This window comes from Dermacentor albipictus, chromosome 6, assembly GCF_038994185.2.
Source record: "Dermacentor albipictus isolate Rhodes 1998 colony chromosome 6, USDA_Dalb.pri_finalv2, whole genome shotgun sequence".
NCBI lineage: Eukaryota > Metazoa > Arthropoda > Arachnida > Ixodida > Ixodidae > Dermacentor > Dermacentor albipictus.
The window spans coordinates 99,760,230-99,782,700 of NC_091826.1; the positions used below are offsets into that span (position 1 = coordinate 99,760,230).

A 22,471-nucleotide genomic window follows, 5' to 3' on the forward strand; every position below is an offset into this window, starting at 1 on the left:
TTCCACATAGAATACATAAACCCGACACAGAACGTAGGGACGGACTTTATGAGTATGGAAATTGAAGGATGAAGTGAAAGGAGTATAACACTTAAGGGCGATGATGATGTTTGTCATGGCGATAACAGATTACAAAAAGTTAGAAGTCGACTAAAGCTCTAGCTGACGTCAATGAAACGTTGGCGCAAGAGCGAATACCTCGCGATAAACAGCTTAGTATAAACACCACATTCTCGCTCACAACGCGTCCACGTAAAGATTTACTTTCATCGCCATCGACTAGACATTAATATATCATCCGACATTTTTATATTTCTCTTTATTTCATTTTAAATCTTTTCCAGGTTTGCTATGTAAATTGAAACGTATTTCTTCATTTATGATATTGTTTTCTCACTTTTACTTTTCTTTTTGTTCTCGTAATACCATTTTCTTCGCTTAGCTCCCACAGTGGGTGCGTGCCATTTTTTGAGAGAATTCTGGGCCGTCAACGTTGCGCTAGCATCACGCGACCGGCAGCATCATGATTTTCCGAGCTCGCACAAGAAGCTAGGATCCTCAATCAGCTGACGTTCTTTGTTTCAGCTGAGTACCACTGAATTTCTTGCTTCTTGTTCGTTTTTAGTCCTTCTCTCTATGCTTTTCTTTCGGCAGGGCGAAGCTGGTAGCCACGCTAGCTGGTGTTGCTCTTTCTTCATTTTATCGCACGGGCCGTCATGGCCCTTAATGTATTGTGTTCCGTACTTGGGAATTGGAAGTTCAGCTTCGTGCTATTTATATTCATACGTTTAACTTGTTTGCTTGCTGATCTCAACTCTATAGCCTCGACGATGGTACCCGCTAACTTATGTATTATTTCCCTGCAGAATCCAAAGACACGTCAGAGCTGCGGTCTCAGTAAGGTGGCCACTACCTACTCTGGTTGGACGTCACTACGAGTCAAAAATTCAGCAGAGGCGGAATAGCGTGCTCTGCGCCAGCCGAGGCCTGCACTCAAGCATCCTCGACGTCCTTATCAGGTGAGAAAACGGTAAGCCAGCTTGCACTGTCAGTCTTGTTCATGCCAAAGACCAGTTAGCCATATTGACGCACCTCTGTCACACATACGCGCGCACAATAATAATAATAATAATAATAATAATAATAATAATAATAATAATAATAAATGAGGCAGTCCCAGTTAAACCCACCGTGTTTTCTTAGTGGCTGTGGTGTTGAGCTGTTAAGCACGAGGTCACGAGATCAAATTCCGGCGCCCTATAACGTAAAACAATTCCAATATCTTTTTATTCCAATCTCCTGACGCCAAATTTCCATAACCGCCAACGGGCGTTGACCCGTAGGGTTGTCTGTACAGACCAATAAAACGCTCTCCTCGTTTATAGGAGGTCACTTTTGTTTGCTTTAAAACGAATACCAATGCCTACAGTGAGGGGCTCTTCTTACCTAATTGGCTGACAAGAGGCGATGAGCACACTCAAGTGGAGAGCGATTCGATGGGGCTGCGCCGATCGGTAACCAAATAAAGTGGGTTGTGCAGGCGTGCGCGATTGGTCCGCTTTCGCTTACTTGGCTTGAGCTGGCTGGTCTAATGTCGTAGCGACGGGAGGTTAATGACGCCGCTAAAATGGATACTCAGCCAAGAAGAGTTGGCAGGGCGAGGTGCCGAAAGGGCTTTAAAACGTTACACGGTCGCAAAAAAGTGTTTATTTTACGCAAGTAAACCCACACGTGTTATTAAAAATAAGCTTAATGCAGTGTGGTTTATCACGCGTTCCCGCAGCCGCAACTTGGGTAGCAAATCGGATAGCTCGTCTGACTGACGTCACGAGAGCCTACTTCGCAAATGCATGGGGATGGGGCTGCTGGAGTGTCAGTTGAGCGGCGCCCCTGCAATCAACTGTGACGCGCTTTTTGAACATTGTAACAATTTACACGCTTTCTGCTGAGCGCCCAAATTTCTTGCGGAATGGGCAGAAGGCCTTAGCCTAACGAATCATTGCATTTATAAAAATCGGGTGTATTACTTCAAGGTCCCTTAAGCAAGATTGTCAACATCGTTGTTATGTACGCAAATCGGACGGCTGCTAATTTTAGTTTTCTGCTGCATTGGGTGCTCTGTTTCGCTGAAACAACTTTTAAAGAATCACCTGCAGTAGATAGCACAATACTAAATGTTGTACTAAATTACTCTCAGATGGACCTTAGACCTACGTGCAATCTAATCCCTAATTGATTATTTACCAAATCCCACTAAGACGCTCTGCTAAATATTTACACCAGATATTGCAATCTACGATTTGTAACTAATTAGTTTACAAGGCATATCGGCTTGAAACAAATTCTGAGACTGGCACCACCTTCGATATATGCGGCGTCAAACTTGCGGTAAACATGGGCTCTAGTTCCACTTACGTTTTTTTAGGAAAACGCTCGTGTCTGCATTGAAGTCAAAAAGGTACTGGGACGCCTATATATACGTGCCAAACTTAGAATATTATTCCCTAGAAGCTGGTGCCATCCAAGGCATTCGCTTCAAGGAGATAAGCCTTGCGAACTCGCTGGTTATAGTTCGCAAAATGCAGTGTTTGCGGTAACGCAACGAATCAAATTAGGCATTTAACAGCAATTACGATACTTATTCAAATGAGCTTTTTATTTTACGTAAAGCTAATGCCCACTTCATCAAGTAATTAGTTCAAAGGTAAGAAATGTGCTCTATACCACAGGCGCTTTTAGCCTATTTGGTGCAACTAAGAAAAAACAATGTATTAGGATCTGACAACAAACAGGCGGTGCACGTCTGTTCTTTTTGTACGGGACTCGTGTTTGTTTTATTTCACGGTTTGATTCATCAGCAGTCGCAATGGACGTTGTGTAGCGTGTGTGTGTCTGAGCTCTGTCTTTGTACGCCGCACCCACACCTAAATGTTGCGAGGCGGAAAGAGACAAAAGTTTTCGCGAAGGCAGGTGGCACAAACAACACAGAAAGTTTACACCGACACCATAGAGAACCACGCAGCCAACCACTAGCAGCAATTGCACAACTTGGTCGTCAGTGTATGAACTCTGCTAGTTCTGGACCCGTTCGTCACCACTGAATCTTTTTACATCAAATACACATTAACGATGCACGTCCCCAACCATTTCCTCTACTTGAAACGCTCCCAGGGAGTGCAGAATTAGACGTTAGGTGAGAGAGCAGTGCAATATTTTGTCCTCGCACGCGCGCATCGAGATCGGTTTCGCTTACAAGAAGATACATCAACGTGGCCGAGAGAGGTCCATGTTCTTTAGAGTTCTGATGTTTCGAAACTGTTTTCGCGACGGCACCTACGTTCGCGTTGTCCCTGATCCGTTGCAGGCACGTACTCTTTCAGAATGTTAGACTGGTGGCTTTCGCCGTTCTACTTGCGCGTCGGAAACGGAGCCGATTCGTTCTTTCTCCATGTTGTGTCTCCTGAAAGACTTTTTGCTGCATGCATAGAATAATCCAGGTTTTCGTTAGACCGCCCGTGACATCGACGTGGTTAAACGTGGGCCAGTGTATGGAATTGTACGCCGTGTGCTAAAAGGCTGCACGGCGGGTGACACCAGCACAAACACAGGTGTCACTGCGGCTCGTCACACACGCTTGATGTATCGCATGCTTCCTGCAGAACAAAACCGCAAAAAGAAACAGTATGGCAACGTAAGGTGAATTCACACATAGCCACAATGTGGCGTCATGGATTATAAAATAGAAGCGGGACTTTCTCCAAGCACGGGCGGATAAAGCAAATTAGCAGACAATGTTTAAGGGTACGTCAGAAGTTCATTATGCAGAAGATATGGGTAATCTTAAGTGGCCTGGCGAAAAAAACGAGAATTGTTTATTGGCACTCATCGTGTAACATTTGTGTAAGAGCATGGTTATCTAGGCCAATAAAACATGGGAGACTCTGGTGACTACAAATAAAGTTACACGAGCATAAAAATGGCTGGACTGCATACGGCAGATATTACCCTGTCTGGCAGTCCACCGCTATCCTCGAAAAGACAAGTACAATATCGTTGTATTTACTATCACTAAGATTTCGCGCTGAAACTTTGAGATTGGCAAAGATGTTTGATTTGTTAAGCTGGGGGCAACGAGCAATGAAACAAAGAGTACTATGGATAACGTTAAGGGCTGTAAATACCACGGCATATATTACGGAGCAAAGGCGGTAGCGGATATTTTGCTTCATACTAGTATGACGAAATCGTAGGATGGTTAAGCGGTGGTCTACCACAGAGTCGCAGAATGGGTGCCTATAATTAAAAAGTTAAGTTCGGAAGGGCATAAAGTACGCGGCTTGATGATGTTGGGAACATTAGAGGCATAAAATACTGTCTCATCAATTATATAATAATTGGAGATCCCTGGAGGACGCTTCTGTCCTGCAGTTGGCATGAACAGGCTGATGATATTGAAAAACAGGATGGTGATAATGATTATAAAAATGTCAGCAAGCTGCGCATGATTAGCATTTGTAACATTAGAGTGGCATTAAAGAATGGGCACTGATTTCTTTTAATGTTGATGTTCGCAATGAGACAAACTTCTTCGCGTACTTCTGTGTGCTTTGGTTAGGTACGTCCTTCTGTGCACGCCTAAACACTGAATATCCCCTTCGGGTCACATCTGAACGAATCTAAAGCATCTGAGCCTATAGCATACCTATCCCACTAATAGAAGCGGAAAGTTATATGACCACTGGATAGGAAAACAATTTGGGACTTCATTGGTCTCTCTGCAAATAACCTTAAATCTACACCGTTCGCATGAATCCGAAAACAATGTGCGCGCACGCGACAACGTTCCTTTGCCACCACCATTGTGCGCTATAGCCATGCGTGCGAGCTCAGGATGAGTGAAAAATTAGTTCATGGACCGCACGCTCCTTGTCACCTGTTTCGCTGAGTGGCTTGTGATTCTGATATAAAGCTGAACGTTTGAGCAATGGTGGGCGTTAGAAACCCATATCCTTTAGTAGATGTTGAGTTATCCACTGCAGCGCAAAAGGGCGGATGATGCGGTATCGTTCGTTTCACAGTTAACAGCAAGCCATAGAAACGGAAACCGAAAACTGGAAACCGCTGAAACCGGCTAGTTTTGCTCGAACTAGAAATGATCAGAAAGATAATTTTGTTTTCATTCCGCAGCGACGCCCAAGGGATAAAACGGTTTTCGCTTCAGCTTGGCCACCTTTACTGGAGCTTTTCTTCAACGCAATGTTTGCATTGGTGGTTCAATTATACTCCGTCATTTGTAAACGCATAGCATTTTCTGATGGTTTTTAAAGTTACAATGCATTTAGCATGGTTTTCAGCGTGTTGCGCCAGTGAGCAGACTAGGCGCGCTATGCTGTAACGCTATTCCAAAGTTTGCTATTCCAATTCTGCAATCAGCCCTCTGCGATTGGTCAAAAACGTTTCTGACCACCCCCACTTCACCTGCCTGTCACGCGACGTCACGAAAACCGCGAGAGCTCCCCATCTTATATAACGTGTACACACTGAATATGCATGATTTGACTGAAAAAAGAAAAATAAATATTGCTGCTTCGAGGCCTTTTCGCCATTAGCCCACGGCTATTGGTCTAAAGTTTCAGGGCTGCACCGACTTTACTCGAATGTCTGTGACACGGCATCACAAAACCGCAAAAACTAACTTCGTCAAAGTGACCTGTACGCGTTAAAGATGCATTATTACGGCGAACAAAAGTGAATTTTTATTCTCAAAAGCCGGAGGCTGCCCCGCTCCAAGGGAAAAAAGGATGGCTGCCGCCGATCACTCAGGCACTGGCTACTCACACCTGGGGCCCTATAACGTAAAACTATTCCAATATGTTTCTATTCCAATTTCCTGACGTCAAATTTGCGTAACCACCGACGCAAGCACCGGGCGGTCACCCATAGGGTTGTCTGAACAGACCAATCAAACGCTCTCCGCGTTCATAGGAGGTCCCTTTTGTTTGCTTGAAAAACGAATAACAATGCTTACACTGAGCGGCTTGTTGTATCTAATTGACTGACAAGAGGCGAGGAGAACGCTCAAGTGGAGAGGGATTCACTAGGGCAGAGCCAGTGCACTGAAAACCGATAACCGGATGAAGAGGGTGGTGCCGGCGTCTGCGATTGGTCGGCTTTCCCTTACTGAGCTTGTGGTGGATGGTCGAAAATCGCGGCGGCATGCAACGGAAGCTTAAGAATGACGCTAAAATTCACCCTCAGCAAAGAAGAGTTGGCAGAATGAGGTAGTAAACGTGTCCAAAGTGCTTAAAAACGTTACACGGTCACGCAATAAGTTTTATTATACGCAAATACACCCATGCTCTCCGGCAGGTGCGAGTAGCCAGCGTCTCAGCGATCGGCAGCAGCTATCTTTTATTCCTTTCGGAACGGGGCAGCCTGCGGCTATTCCGAAAAAAAAATCAGTTTTGTTCGGCATATTAATGCATCTTTATTGCGTACACGTCACTTTGACGCGGTGAGTTCGTGCGGTTTTGTGACGTCGCGTGACAGGCAGGTGAAGTGGGTGCAGCCCGAAAACATTTCACCAATAGCCGAGGGGTAATGGCGAAAAGGGGTCGAATCAGAAATAGCTGTTTTTCTTTTTTCTGTCAAATTATGCATAATCAGTGTGCACGCATCATATCAGATGGGGAGGTATTGCGGTTTTTGTAACGTCGCGTGACAGACAGGTGAAATGGGGGGTGGTCGAAAAAAGTTTTTGACCAATCGCGGAGGGCTGATAGCAGAATTGGAATAGGAAAGTTTGGAATAGTTTTACGTTATAGCGCCCCTGCTGGAGAGCATGGGTTTATATGCGTATAATAAAACTGCTTGCGTGGCCATGCAACGCTTTCGAGCATTTTCGGTGCGTTTACGACCTCGTTCTGCCAACTCTTATTTGCTGAGGATCCGTCTTAGTGTCATTCTCAAGCTGCCGTTGCATTCCGCCGCGATTTTTGAGCAGCCACCGCAAGCGAAGTAACGGAAAGCGGACCAATCACACACGCTGGCACCGCCTTCTCCATTCGGTTTTTGACTTTCAGTGCAGTGGCTCGGCCCTATCAAATCCCTCTCCGCTTGACCGCGATCCTCGCCTTTTGTCGGCCAATTAGATAAGAAAAGCCGCTCAGTGGAGACCATGTTATTTGTTTTTAAGCAAACAAAAGTTTCCTCCTATGAAGAAGGAGAGCGTTTGAGTGGTCTGTTGAGACAAAGGTGCGAGTGACCACCCGGTGCTTGCGTCAGAGGTTATGCAAATTTTACTTCAGGAGATAGGAATAAAAACATATTGGAATAGTTTTACGTGATGGGGCCCCAGGTGTGTGTTGCCGCGAGGATATTGCCATTGCATCGCAACCGCGAGGCGTACAACATATCTGAGACAGTGCAGTGCAGCACACATTCTTGTTGCTTGTCCCCAGCGTGACTTTGAATGGAAGGTATTGATCTGCCCGTGAGTGTCAGTTAACAAGGGGCTGTTCAGAGACTAAGTGTTACCAGGACGCCTACTGGATATATAATTGAACAAACCATCAAAGTTATCTTATAATATTGAGGTAAACAGGCGTATATTCAATGAGTGCTGGAGGCTTACGTGAATATCTTGGGAAATAACTACAAAGATTCCACAGACGCCTTAGTTATCCACAAGTAGAACGGTACCTACAAAAAGAGCCAGGTAAGCAGACACAATCTGTCGAATACTATTCACCGCATGCTCAGAAATGATCAAGCTATTACAGCGGGAAGGCTTCGGAGGGGGGATGAACAGCGCTTATCTCTGCAACCTGCAGTTGGCAGATGACACTGTCCTGTCCAGCAACACTGGGTACGAATTTCCGCAAATGATTCAAGACTTTAGGCGAAAAAGTAAGAATGGGGCTGAAAATCAATATGCAGAAGACACAGATAATGCCCGATAGCCTTGCGAGGTAAGAAGAGTTCAGGATCGCAAGTCAGCCTCTTAGTCTGTCTAGCAGTATGTTTATTAAACTCACTTACTCACAGGGGACCCGAATCGTGGTAAGAGAATTACAGAGAAATAGAAACAGCCTCGAGTGCATACGGTAGGCCTTACCAAATCATTTCTGGAAGCTCAGCACTGTTGTTGAAAAAACAAGTGCAAACTCATTGCATTCTAAAGGTGCAAACATATTGTTACGGGGATGCTGCGAGCACAGAGAGGCTATATATACAACATATATTAAGGCTCACTCAGAGTAGATAAGATGGCTCACCACCAACAACACGCAGTAGCGAGCGTCTCCGATATTCTTCCTCTATCCCCTTACCTCCTTCCTTTACAGTACTTCCGCGTGACGAAGCGCCGTCTCGGGGCATGGTAGGCGAAGAATTGCGAGCGAAGTATCGCTTGAGCAGCGAAACGTGCACGATGTCAACAGGCGTCTGACTTGAGGATACCTCAAAGGGTAGCGGCAAAATCTCGAAATTTACGTCGTTAATTTGGCGTAGAACTTCAAAGGCCTTGTGTGAGAAGCTTCTGGGAGAGGCCAAACCGAGGTCATGTTGACCAGAGGGGCACCCAAGCACCTGGCGCGAACTTAAGATCGCGATGGCATTGCTCGTAACACTCGTTTTGTATGTGCTGCTAGGCTAATAGACGAGATCGGGCGGCTTGACGTGCCATGTGAGTGCGATCTATGACTTCACGAGCGTACTCGGGAAAACAATCGGCACAGAAGGGAGGATGGTGTCAAACGGCAATGGGCGGTCGCAAATATTCTGCGGTTTTATGTCACGTAACATCACGTAAGTTAGTGTGGCGTCCCAGTCGCGGTGATCGTTGGAAACTTACAGCGGCAGCATAACTGTGATTCTTCGGTTGAGACGTACCGTAACATCATTCGCTCCTGGGTGGTACGTGATGGACAGTTTGTGCTCTGTGGCATCAGAGCAGAGGAGGGGGTGAACAACTCGATGTAAGAACGAACGCTAGCGGTCTGTAACTAACTGTCGAGGTGCACCGTGGTGAAGAAAATTGGTGACGTCTGTTGCGCAACTAGTCGGCAACGCCTTTGTTATCGCATAGCGTGTCGCGTAATCAGTAGTGACGGCGATCTACTCATTCCCTCTAGTCGTCGTCGGAAACGTGCATGCAGGTTAAGTCCTACGCGAAAGAATGGTTCAAAGGGAACTTCAATTAGATGGAGCCGTCCGAGCCAGGCCAAGGGAGGTTTCCTCCGGCGATGCCACAATTCGCAAGTTGCGACAAAACCATGCACACAGCGGTAGAGACCCGGCCACAAGAACCGGCGCTATACGCGGTCGTACGTACCCAAAACTCCGAGGTGTCCCACTGTCGGTGCATTGTGAAGTTGTTCGTGAACGACAGATCGCACATGACCAGGTGAGCTAAGGAGCACCTCAGGGCCGTCAGGGTTGATATTTCGGCGGTAGAGGAGGCAGTCATGCAACACAAGCATGCGGCACCTGCCCTCGGAGTAGCCAGATTGTACAACGGCGATGATGGACTGTAAGGGTACGTCGCGTTGTTCTTCAGCGCGCCTGTCGGTCATGTCGCTCAAAACCATCACGCAGGTCACCGGATCAGACGCAACGTGATCGCGAGGATCCACGGGGTGACGCGAGAAGCAGGCAGCGTTCTTGTGGAGGCGTCCAGTCTTGTAACCGACACTAAGTGAAGATTCCTGGAGCCACAAAGCCCAGCCACCAAGCTGTCCAGGCGGGTCCCGAAGGGAAGATATCCAGCAGAGTTCGTAATGGTCTGTGAAACTCGAAAACGGGCGGGCGTACAAGTATGACCCAATCTTGGCCACAGCCCAAACTAAAGCCAAGCACTTCCGTTCGGCGATGGAGTAATTTCTCACGGCAGGTGACACCGGGCGACTGGCGTAAACCTTTGAGCACTCGGTATCATCCTGCTGTTGGGTGCGAACAACGCAGCTGCCATGGCCGCTTGCGTCAGTGTGGACTTTGGTCGGTGCAGATGGATCACAGTGGGCGAGTATGGGAGGGGTGGTCAGAAACCATATGAGGGCGGTGAACGCGTGAGCCTACTCCGGGGCCCATGACAATGGGGTGTTTTTCTATAGAAGATCTGTCAAATGCCGAGCAACGTCGGCGAAGTCTTGACAATACGGCGAAAGTTAGAACACAGGCCGACGAAGCACCACACGTTAGACGCAGAATTTGGCGCAGGGAAACTGCGTATGGCGCGAAATTTTTCCGGATGTGGTTGGAAGCCGGATACCTCAACGAGGTGTCCCAACACGGCAGTCTGACGGAGCCCGAAGTGAAACTTCATGCAGTTCATTTGAAGGCCAACTTTTTGAAAGACCGAAAGAATGGCAGCAAGTCGGATAACGTGGCAGCCGAGCGTGGGAGAAAAAAGAGTAATGTCGTGAAGGCAACAAAGACATGTGGTTTATTTGTAGCCTTGCGGAAGAGAGTCCATCATACGTTCAAATGTCGCAGGAGCATTGTATAGGCCAAAGGGCATGACTTTGAACTGATATAGGCCATCTGGCGGGATGAAGACCGTCTTCTCGTGGTATATTCATCAACTGAAATCAGCTAGTAGCCAAATCGGAGATCAATGGACAAGAAGTACTTAGCTCTACTCAAGCAGTCCAAGGCGCCATCGATGCGTGCTAATGGGTAGACGTCCTTAAGGGCGATCTTGTTTAGGTGGCGATAATCGACGCAAAAAGCCAGGTAACATCGTTATTTTTCACAATGACGACAGCCAAAGCCCAAGGGCTGGCTGATGGCTGAGAGCTTTGCGGATTATTTTGTCCACTTCTGATTGGATGACCCGACGTTCACCATGCGATACCCCATATGGAAGCCCACAAATAGGATGCGTGTCTCCAGTCTTTATACGGTGCTGAAGAACAGATCTTGGGCTTAAAGGCCTGTCGCCGAAATCAAAGATGTCACTGGACGATTCAAGCAGGTGCCGCATGTCAGTGGCCTATGAAGAGGTGAGGTCAGGTGCAATAATTTTCGCGAAGCCATCCGTTTGGGAACCAGAGCTGTGAGCTGCAATTGGTGCTAATAAGCTACTCTGGGCATTCAGACACTCAATTTCAAAATCGGAACCACTAAAAGCGCTGACCTAGAACATGCCCGCAGGAATCACATGAGGACACAGGCTGAAATTCAGAAGCAGCAGAACGACGTCGTTATTAGTAACCTTGACCTACGTATACGTAACAGCAGCTTTCCGGTTCAAAAGAGGTCGATGATGGCGCGAAACACACATTCACCGTCAGGAACCTGTGGCTTGGTGGCCAAAGTGACGCAAGTAACTGCCTCAGATGACAGACGCACATCGTGAAGCGAGCACAAGTGCGGTTCGGTGGTACGCGGAGCATCGGCGAGTTGAGACATGTCCAACTGAAGAACACCGGTCGTGCAATGAGAGCAGAATGATGGGATAAAAAGTCCAATCCAAGGATAACGCCGTGATTGCAGTTGTCGATCACAACAAAGAGTACACAAGTATGGCGGCCGGCTATAACTAAATGCACAGTACACATCCCGAGAACAACCAGCACGCCACTGTCGGCCACACGTCTATTTATTTAACGTCTATTTATTTAACGTATTTTAACGTCTATTAGACTTTTCCTTGTGGGCACAGACAGAGGATTTGCTGCAGTGGTAGGCAATGCAGCACCACCTCCGAGGGCCGCATTTCTTAGTTTTCCGATAGGGTACGGCCAAAAGTAGGCAATGCAGCACCACCTCCGAGGGCCGCATTTCTTAGTTTTCCGATAGGCTACGGCCAAACGCCATAGGGGACGAAAGGCGGCATGGCTGCGGTGAACGGGAAAATGGGCGACGTGTTTGCGGTGAACGAGAATGGTGTCCGCACAGCGATGGTGAGCCACAGTACCATGTTTTCCTAGCAGAGTTGTCGGCGCAGTTAGATTCGGCGGTGGGCGAAACATTGCAGGCCTTTGCATCAAAACGGCGCATGTTGGTCGGCCTGCGAGGTGTTGAGGGCCACGAGTTGCAACAGTACCGGGCGACATGATCAATGCGGCGACATGTGAAGCAGATCGGCTGGCAGTCCACATGTCTCCACTGAGCCGAATTGTGATAATGCGGAGAGAAGCGTCGGGGTGGAGCGAAAATAGTAGAAATGCGCTCGTTAGCTCTGGCAGTGGCAAGAGCACGTACAGAATGCAAACCATTGTTTTCAAGTTCCTGGCTAACGATGGCTTGTACGAGAGCAACGGGAAAGACGGGTAGCCTCAGGGCAACACGAATGGAAAGCTCCGGGCGCTTCGCATCCAGTTCACCGCAACCGATTCTCACCACGCCTTCTGATGGCAATGCATGCTGCTGGGTGGGGTGGACCTTCACACGTCGACGTTGCCGCAGTATTGGAATGTCTGGCGAATGGGTGCAAGACACGTCGGCTTCTGGCCTGCTTGAATTGTCGGCACTCTTTAATGATAGCATCAACTGTAGAGCAGCTTTTGCAGATTAGCAGATTAAAAGCATCCTCGGCAATACCCTTAAGCACGTCCCTGACCTTCTCAGCTTCTGTCATGTCGTAATCGGCTTTACGACAAACTGCCAGCACGTCTAGGATATACGAGACGCAGGGCTCCATATGGGGATTGGGAACTGGAGGCCAGTTGCTGCTTTGCGGCAATGTTACGGCCGGGTGGTTTGCCAAACAACTCTGTCAACTTCGGTTTGCGTTGGTCTCAGCTACTTAGCTCCTCTTCGTAGTTTTTGGACAAAACGTTTGTCATGCCTCTTAGGTAAAAAAACACGTTAGCTAGCATTAGTGCTGGTCCCGCAGAAGGTTCCACGATCCTTGAGTGGCGTAACCACAACCAAAGTTGACAGCGATGTAGCTGGGGACGGTGACACTGGAGGCGGATGCGACGTTGATTCCACGTGCTCACCATCATTCATGGTGCGGACGGTGATGCGACGTCCACTGCGGAGCTGCGTTTCCAGCCGTAGTTCCCAGCACCTCCACCGATATGTTACGGGGATGTTGCGAGTATAGAAACGGTATATTTACAATATATGTACAGGCTGAGTCAGAGTACTTATAATGGCTGAACGCCAAAAACACCCAGCAGCCAGCATCTCCGATCTTCTTCGTCCTCTCTCTTCTTTCGTCCTTCCGTAACAATATGGTGCAGTAACTTCGAGGTTAATAAGAAACATAACGAACAACTTAAGTACCGCGCGAAGAGTGTTGGAAAAAGAAGTGAGCCGTAATATCAAGACACAGGAAGAGAGCGGTGGGGATCAGTGATGAAACGGGCATAGCCGATATTCTAGTTGGCAATAGGAGGAAAGAATGGATCTGGCACCCATGTAGTGCGCAGGATAGGCAAATGGTGGACAATTAGAGTTGCTCAGTGGTTCCAGCGGACGGCAAGCGCAGCTGAGGAAGACGAAAAAAAAACTAGGTGAGGTGTTGAAATTAGCATAATTGCTCGCGGAAGTTGGAATAAGCTAGCGCATGACTGCGGTAACTGGAGATCGCACGGAGAGGCATTTATCCTGCAGTGGACATAAACATAGGCTCCTGCTGTTGCCTATGATGCTACTGCCTTTTCGCATGCTACTGCCTCTCCTGATTAGTAGTCCTCCGCGCTCTGCTTTGAATGAGTTAGGGTATTCAGGACACTTACTCGTGTGCTGAGTGAAAATGGCACGTCAATTTTTTTTTGCGCTATCATGCCTGAGGAAGACTGCCACATTTCTCAAAAAGTGTACAGACCCCGTTCAGCCTTCATGACTTCATACATTACATTTTGTAATGATGCATAAATAAATTTGAATCTATATTTAAGTTTAAAACCGTAGCCGAGGGACGCATATAGTGGAGTGTTGTAAGTCCACGTGTATTCACCGGTTCCATAACAGTCTCCACGGCTGGCGTAATTTAAATTAACACCATTTCTTTGACCCACTCACGTTACTAGTACGATGCCTCAGTGAATGTATATTTGGCTCAGACATCATCCGGAAACTCTAATGCTATTCACGGTACGCTGGGAACAAGTGTCGAATCTACTTGACAGGTAATGATAAGGAGTGAGAATTAAGGCGCAGTATCTCAGACACCTTGCTTCGCAGATGACATTACTAGGCTGAACTATACTGGTGATGAAACTGCAAAATTATTGAGGAACTTAGACGGCTACGTGAAACATTTGGGTTCAGCTTAATGTGCAGTATAGAAAGGCAAGAGAAGGAAAATTCATGATCAGTATTCAATGTCTACAATATGTCCAAGGGCACGTTTTTCGAGGTAAGTTGTTGCCAGCGTAAAGTGTTCGTGAGAAATCAGTTTACAAAAGGAAAATTGGGTTGCACTGCATACAGCAGGTATAAACAAGTAATGAGCAGAAGCCTACCGTATTAATTTAAGAAACAAGTGCATAATAACTACATTCTACCGGACTAACATACAAGGCCGAACCTTCACAACAAGGTACGCATATCGCCATGAAGTAGAGACTGAAAATTTTATGGCTAAGCATAGGAAAAAGGCGGCGGTGCCACCGCCACCACCGCCCGTGAACAGGTGTTTCGCTTGCCACTGCCTGTCCTCATTACACCTCGGTCCCCTATTTTTCTTTTCTTCCTTTTCCCCTTGAGAATAGTAACAGGTTGGACAATCTTCAGTGCTTCGTTAATATGCTCTTTTCTCTCATTATCTCCATTCGGCAATAAATTTCGCTTCACATGGATCCAGCATTGGTGTTGGACGTGTATAACTGTTCTCTAACTAAGTGTTGCTTGAAAAATTACCAATTGCAAACATGCAGCACAGCTTACGAGTAGCGCTCATTCTTGATATAAAAAAAAATTATACTGTTTTCCGGCAAATATTGTTTGGTTGGGCAAATTAAATTCAGTCAATTTGAACTAGTTTGTACAGTATTTTGTCGCGCTCAGGAGTTGAACAAGAACGGCATGGTTTTCGATGCAACGAATCGAAAACCGCGACAAAAAAAGCTTCGGTTCAATACTCTGGTCCACAGAATCGATGTTGTGGCTTGTAGGTCTAGACTCGTGGTGAACGAGACTAAAACACGCCTTTTCAGTAACATTGCTTACGTCATTTCTCTACGTAATGGAGAGAGCTCAGAGCATGCATGCACTGCGTCTGATGTGAGGAGAATTTGAAACGGTAATAAGAAATTATGTAAGAAAGTTAACGGAGCTTGCACACTAGACAAATTTCGGCACAGCGGATCAGATAAGTTGTCCGTGCGCCTGATGAGCACTGCTCGCTCACGAAGGTCCCATTAAGGCATGTCCGCGGGCCGCCCCATGGACGTGTTATTGGCTGCACTGGTGGTGGGCCATCGCCGCGCTGCTACTAGTTAAAGGATTAAAGTTACGTTGTGGAAAAGACGAACCGCCACAGGGGAGAGTGCTAGTGCGAAAGCTCGGGGAGCGTTAAGTTCTGTCGCACTATGCAACAACACTGCAAAATTATTTGTTGTGCTTAATACTTTTGGAATGGGGAACGTCGAGGTCACGGGTCTTCATTTTGCGAATTCAGAAGCGGCGTTCAGGCTATGGCGCTTACCCTGGCGGTCTGGAGCCATGGCATGTATAACAGGAGGTTGGTTTACATCAGACTGCAGCTGTGGTGTCAGGAATGGTGATAGATGCGCCGCAGTGTCGCCTTCCTGTAGCCCGTGCATGATACGTTTCTTTGGCTGGTTCACTGAAACACAGGTCGAGTAGTTGTGACATTGACATTGTATAAACTGGCATTTATGTGCGAGCACACTACAGAGAGCCATTTCATACCGGGCCTGATGTTCCGTACCTTGACTCACTCGCCAACCGAAAAGTGCCTTTCAAGTTGTTGACGCGGGCGCCGTAATACAGTTTGCGCCAACAAACACGTGAGGAGTTTCTCCTTAGCTGAAGGCACAAGGCGGACCCGTCGGCTCCAACAGCTGCAAAAGAATAGGGTTGCTGGAACTTTGCTTGTAGTGATGTGTTGCATGTAGAGGCTAGAAAGAAGTCCCTGAACGCAGTGGTAATAAAGAATTCCTTCGCATTCGCATTTTCCCGTATACCAATGACATACGCATTTTAAGGCACTTTGATGGTTTGATGGGAAGCCGCGCTCGAGGAGATTTGTTCTCAGAATGTCACGAAAAGGTGTTTCTCCAACAGATTTAATCAAGCTGCACAAAACATTCCAATTCGCGTATCATGAATTCACCTCTGTTGTCTCGAACAGCGCCTCCAGATTCGACGGCGACTTCGTAAAAATGCGTCTTAGCTTATACCGTCATCGCTTTAATAGCAACGGTGCAGTATGTTGTTCTAGAACTGGCTGCACGTTTTGTCGACCTGAAGGCACTAATCGTCCATTTCGACTCAAAACTTCACCTTGGCATTCTAATCTGCCTCAAATTGCTCTGTCGTAGCCCGCATCGAATTCCGCCTAAGAAAACCAGTGAACGCATCCATCTTTACGTTCCTTTCTGCCACAGCCAACATTAAATGGTTCGTATAAAAGACTCTTTAAAAACGCATATTGTTCGCTTTTATTTTTTGTAAGTTGCTGTCCTTGTTTTGTTTAATGTTTCCCATTGCTGTATCTTAAACTTCTCCCCTGTCTCTTCCCACTGTTTAAGTCATTTTCGTGTTTGTGTCGTCAATTAGCCATGCGATTGCTTAATGGAAAATGGTCATGTTCACAAATTTTCTAAGTTGTTTTTTATAACGATAAGCCAAAAAATTTTCCACTCTATATATTATACACTGTCTCCACATACATTATCTTGTAGATATGTTCTACTTAGTAGTGTATCGTGTATTAAGACATATTGGCTGTTCTAGGGAACGGTAAAATGTTAGTATTTTCGCGAACACTATTCTTGTTTTTAATTGGTGCGCGTATGCTATTGCCCACTGATTGTTACCGCGTAGCTCTTTTTTGCTAGGTTCCAAGCGATCTCGTCTGCGAGTACACCATCAAGCAATGTTCCATAAATTGTGCTATGAGAGCCAACTCGCGACAAAGTGAAGCAGGCTTCAACCACTCCCCATACGTGTGCCGATCCCTAAGACAGTGCAACACCGGGCCAGCCTCCGGAGGAGATGCAGTTCGCCATAAACATGCCCACTAGTCATCGCTTGGCTGGTAATCGTTCTTCAGAGCAGGAGAGAGCGAAATTTTTTTTCGCTGCCTGCTTATCCGTTTTTATGGACAGCGATCTAGTATCTGATCTGTTTTTGGGGTACAGACGGTCTCCATGATGCTTTTTTTTTCTATTCTCAGGCCGAATCGTCCTTTTTTCACTGCGCGAAGATAGAAGACGACGGTCGGATGTTCTTGCAGTTCTAGTTCGCCGGATTCGAGTGAATCAAATGCAGCCTGGCGCATTGCTGATTCCTTCAGTGCACCTGTGTTGATAGTGTTTGCCAAGCTGGCTGCCGCCAAATTTGTTTTCTAGTCGAGGGCAGAAAGATTCTCCCAATAAATAGTTCCTGCCAGAATCTCCGCATCACCATTTCCCCGCCTGACAAATTTTCTTAATATTTTAACATGATGTACTTTTGCGAAATTTATGAACTTGCTACCATTGCAGTTTGGTCGAGCTTAAACATTTTTGGATTGCGTTTGTAGCCAAATAATGTCTATTTTGCATGAATTCTTGTCCATATGCAATAAGAGTTCGGAGCTACATTAGCCCATTCCGTAGTTAGAGATCAAATGGCAGATGTGGGATAAGCGTGCAGAATATGAAGGTTAGAGATAGCCGAGAAAACGGTTGGTAAATCAATGGTTGAAATGTTTCCTTATGTTTTGTCGCTTCCGTTGCAGAAGAAGCCCTTGTCATGTTAGATCGTCTACTGCTAGCGCTGGCCTTGTTTTGTCTCCTGGGAAACGAGAATGGACTTGAAATCGACAGCGCAGACGGAGGATACGTTAATATCCTCGTCTCGATCCACCCGGACACACCACCAAATGAAGTCATTGTCGACAACCTAAAGGTATGTGCGAAATTCCGAGCAATATTCTACGCTACTTGTTAAATAATGCTGTCAAATGGGGTACTCAACCATGTTCGACCACAAATGACATACTGTTTTCATTTATACGTTTACCAATTTCTCCTCGTGTGACGTTTGTGTAAAAATGTATTGGGACAGCTGTAATCCATCATTTCGTACTCTGATAGTGTCGTGTTCCCTTTATTGCCCATTGTCACTTACAATGCGTCTGTACAGAATAATGAAAAGAGACAGTACAGTCAGGCGACCTTTCCGCAAGCACAGTACACATTTCTACAAATCCGTGTCTTTCCAGCACGTCTTTTGTCGCTTCTCAATGCCGGTAACTTCTACTCCGCTTTTCGAGCAATGCCCACCTAAAAACACTAAGGCATGCACTCACATCTTGGAAGTAAGGAAAAGTAAGGGACCCTCTGCGCGCACATGGAATAGATGGATGTATGGATTGACGCTATGAGCATCCCCTTCGAAAGGAAAATCTTGATGGCGTCACTGTTTCTATAGTTGTGCTTGAAGTGTTATCTTTTTACTACAGAGAAAACCTTTCCAGTATCAGACATTCTGAGTTACTATTAGGAGCATTGTTTTTAAAGGCAACAGTTGTTTCTGGTCTGCCTACTTTTCTGCTACAAACCTTCGACCGGTATTTGCAAAGCTCTGTTACGGGCATGTTTACTTTGCCATTTCTATCAGGGAACCCAGAGGCTTTAAGGAGGCTACCTGAGTATAAATCGACTAGCGGGTAGATGTCTTTCCATTCTTGTAAAATGTGTTCCATCATTTTTCTAAATATAGTGTAAGTCATTTCCTAACTACGCGTTCTAAGGCATCATTGAACTCGCTTCTAAAAGTAGAGAGCCTCACTTTTAATTATCTTAGGTTGTTTTCTTCGTTATTTTGTTTTAACCCCTAATTAGGTAATTGTAGCTGGTTTCTTTTGCATTGTCGCCACATCGAAAACACTGTGTCAGTATTTTTGAATTTGTGGTTAACCTTCTTTGGTGCCAAGTTGCTTATCTAACGCTCGCATACGTGCTGGTAAGCTTCGTTTCCTGTTTTCCTCCACTGTGCAGCAATAACAATTTGCTATAAAAATACATGGACAGTCTCGCAACCCATTTATTTCATGTTCTTGAGTCGTTCATTGAAATGAATTTTGCTCTGAACTTCGGGACTTCAATAACTTTCCAGGCATTATAACACCCTGTGCGAATTTACCTTTAGTATTCGCGTGAGCTTCCAATGCGAGGCACTCCACTCACCTTAGGTTGATGTCAATTTGAAGTTGTACTTCTGACTTCAAGCAAATAGTGGAATTTACAAAAATGTCTTGCAGCTGTTATACCTTCAGGCTGTTCTTTCATGAATGTAAAATCTGTGGTGGATGTACCCATAAGCGGTCGTGAAATCACAAAAATCATTTGCTGCTTGCCAGAAAAGTACGCTGTGTTGAAAAATGCAGGCTCTCCTACAATCATCCTCGGAGCTCCTGCACAACGCCACTGGTGGCCTGGTTTTTATCAAGCAAGTCATTGTGGAGTTACCGAAAACGTGGCCGCAGAGGATGACAGCTCGAAGCGAACCTAAATGGTTGTTCTCAAAGAGTGATGTCCGTGTTGAAGCTTCAAAGAGCGGCCACAAAGAAGAGTCCTTCAGTACACACCTAAGAAAAAGGTGTGGGCAACGCGGCGACTTCATTCGTGTTTCACCCGACGTTCTGGCTGAGCTGAACAAAACAAAGAAGGCCCTTAACCACGCAAGTACGGCACTTTTCTATCCACTTTCGAACAACAACAACGTCATAGTAATAATATAATAGACTACTACTACGATGACTACTACTACTACGAGTAGTACTACTACTACTACTACTAATAATAATAATGATAATAATAACGTTTATAGCCACCAAAAAGCCACAATAACATGCAAAGGCCGTCTAAGAATTTGTTGCCTTGCAGGACGATGCATAGGAACAAGATATATACCACAAATGAAGTACAGACATCAACGAGACACGGAGAGCAACTAAAAACATAAATGACACGAAATTGAAAAGGACAAGATTTTAATTGGTTAATTTTCATAAAGAAAAAAATTGGCATAGTAATATTTACTGCTTCAAAGTGTTCTTGAAGTTAATTTCACTATAACTGCTTAAATAATTCCGTGAGCGTGCTTTTCGAATCCACGTTAAAGATTTCATGAACCAGAAACGACATACCAGACGTGTTCTGGAAGCTTCCTTGTGGCGGTATTTTTTTTATTTTTTGTTGAAAACGGAAGCCGAAAAATGTTTTACAAATGTTTCTATTAGCAAAAATTGAAAGCTCGGTAGACCCAGCTTACCTAACATATTTGCAGCTGTTACTATTGCAGAATTCTAGCAATATTTGTAATTATACTTTCTCTAACACTCTATACCTTTTATCTCCAACGATCCCACAGGAACCGAAGATTGTAACGCCGTACCTCAATGCATTGTAACGCAATGTATGTAGAATAATGTTTTTCGCTGACAGGGCGCTAAAGTTTGATATTAAACAACAGCCAAGCAACTGACTTCAGTTTTGAAGTAATAAAAAATCACAGTAATCGTAAGTGGACAGCGAAAACAACCCAGTTTTGGTTTTTGAGCACTGATAACAATACCATTAGTGAAGCAAAGCATCGTAATGTACACGTCATTTTGTAACATTTTAGTGGACATTGTATAAGAAAGATATTTTGCCAGTACCACACTGTGATCAGAATGCCGGAACGCCGAACATTTAAAAATAACCATAGGGATGTCACAACAAATACGTTAAACAACAGTTTCGATATAAATAATCCCTGAGAAACACTAGCATTCAGCTAACACTTAAAACTGAAAACGCCCTTATCGTCGGTAAAGACAAGTTCAAATCGGTTGCTCAATTAATTTTGGAGAAAGTTGTAAAAGCGCCTACGAAATCTCTTGAAATAGTTCACTTAACACGATTTCGAGCTTCGGTTTGTCAAACTCTTTCGCAACATCTAAGAAGAGGGCACGTGCGAACATGCTCTGATTGAATGCCCAGGATCGATCGTCTGGAAATTCGTCAAGCAGTGCGACACTACGGCGCCCACAAACAAAACCAAACTCTCCATAAGTCAAGATATAAAATTTGTTAAGAAAAGAAGACATAGCCGGGAAGAGAAATTTTTTAAGATCTGAGCAATAACTGGTAAGAAAGAAATTGGCCAACTGTTCTCAAACTTGCCCTTCTTCCTTGACTGGTGTAGTGGTATAACAGCTGTAGTCTTCAGGTATTCCGGAATAATATCTGACTGTGCATTCAAATTATTTGGGGTGATGTGTAACGATAGTATTCCATCATATCAAGGAGGCTTGTTAAGACGGAAAGTGAAAAAAAAATCTTCCAGATGACACTTCCTAATTCTCGGAAGAAATTCTGACGCAGATGTGAATTGCGTTAACGACCCAGTGTGTGGGAATAGAGAGAAAGCTCTTTGGGACGCTCTTACAAAGTCCTTCTTTAAAGCACGCGCTATTTGCTGTGGGATATTGCTGAAAGGAGTCGAAAAGAGACCGTTATCGGAAACTCACTCCTCTGAGATGACTTACGAAAGACCTAGTTTGGCTTACACTGTTTGAAAACTGCTAGAATTTATTTTAAAAAATACGGGCGTTTTGCACCCCACATAAGAGTCACAATTTCATTGCTTGCAGACTTATATTCAAATCATAGCTCTTGGTTGTAGCATGTTCTGCAGTTTCCACAAGGCATCTCGATACGAAATCACAGCTATAATTTTCGTGTTCATCCAGCCGTGACCATTACTTATCGGTGCAGCTACTAAGCGTATGTCACGCAATTCAAATTTTTGCCGTTGTGTAGAGAAGCTTTTACGCACTTCACTTGACGAATGTTCTTTGGTTAAGGATGTCGAGTCAAATGAAACAATAAGATTTTCAAGCAAAAATTGCTTAACTCTATAGAGAATGTATTTGCATCGTCCACATGTAGTTACGATCTAAGGCGTTCCAGACGCGTCCGGTAATACAAGACGCCATGCTACAAGGTGGTGGTCAGCTAAACTTTGCAGAATACTACATGACCTAATTGAATAGTTGCAGGCTCTGACCGCTATGTGTTCTAAGCAGGACTGCAGTATACGCTATAATTCCGCTCTGGTTGGAGCTCCACTTGTACGTTCTAGTCTTCAAACGGCAACGTGGATAATCAAAGGTACCTTTTCCGGGCGTAAAATGCCGATGATAAGTCGCTGACCGAACAATTGGTCCACTGAGCACCATTGCCGCATGTTTTCTCAAGCTCTGCAAGAAAACTTGAAATGCTGCATGAGGGTGGTCCATGAATAAGTAAGATGCGCATGCGAAATGATCTCTTACAACCTTTTATAGCCA

The 22,471-nt window shown here is 45.4% G+C and overlaps 1 protein-coding gene across 6 annotated transcripts in view; it reads left to right on the forward strand.

Annotated features, from left to right (window-relative positions):
• The first annotated feature begins 488 nt into the window (after positions 1 to 488).
• The window catches only part of LOC135913649 (calcium-activated chloride channel regulator 1-like), a 248,513-nt gene continuing 226,530 nt past the window's right edge, over positions 489 to 22,471 (forward strand). For 4 of the 6 annotated variants that reach the window (XM_070541094.1, XM_070541097.1, XM_070541098.1 and 1 more), the window contains exons 1-3: positions 17,157 to 17,182; positions 17,867 to 18,036; positions 19,520 to 19,817. In XM_070541094.1, the coding sequence (XP_070397195.1) occupies positions 17,158 to 17,182; positions 17,867 to 18,036; positions 19,520 to 19,817 (493 nt within the window). In that variant the 5' untranslated portion in view covers position 17,157. Of the gene's footprint in view, positions 585 to 866; positions 1,031 to 17,156; positions 17,183 to 17,866; positions 18,037 to 19,519; positions 19,818 to 22,471 lie in introns of those variants that run through there. The other 2 variants (XM_070541096.1, XM_070541095.1) reach the window with 2 other exon arrangements.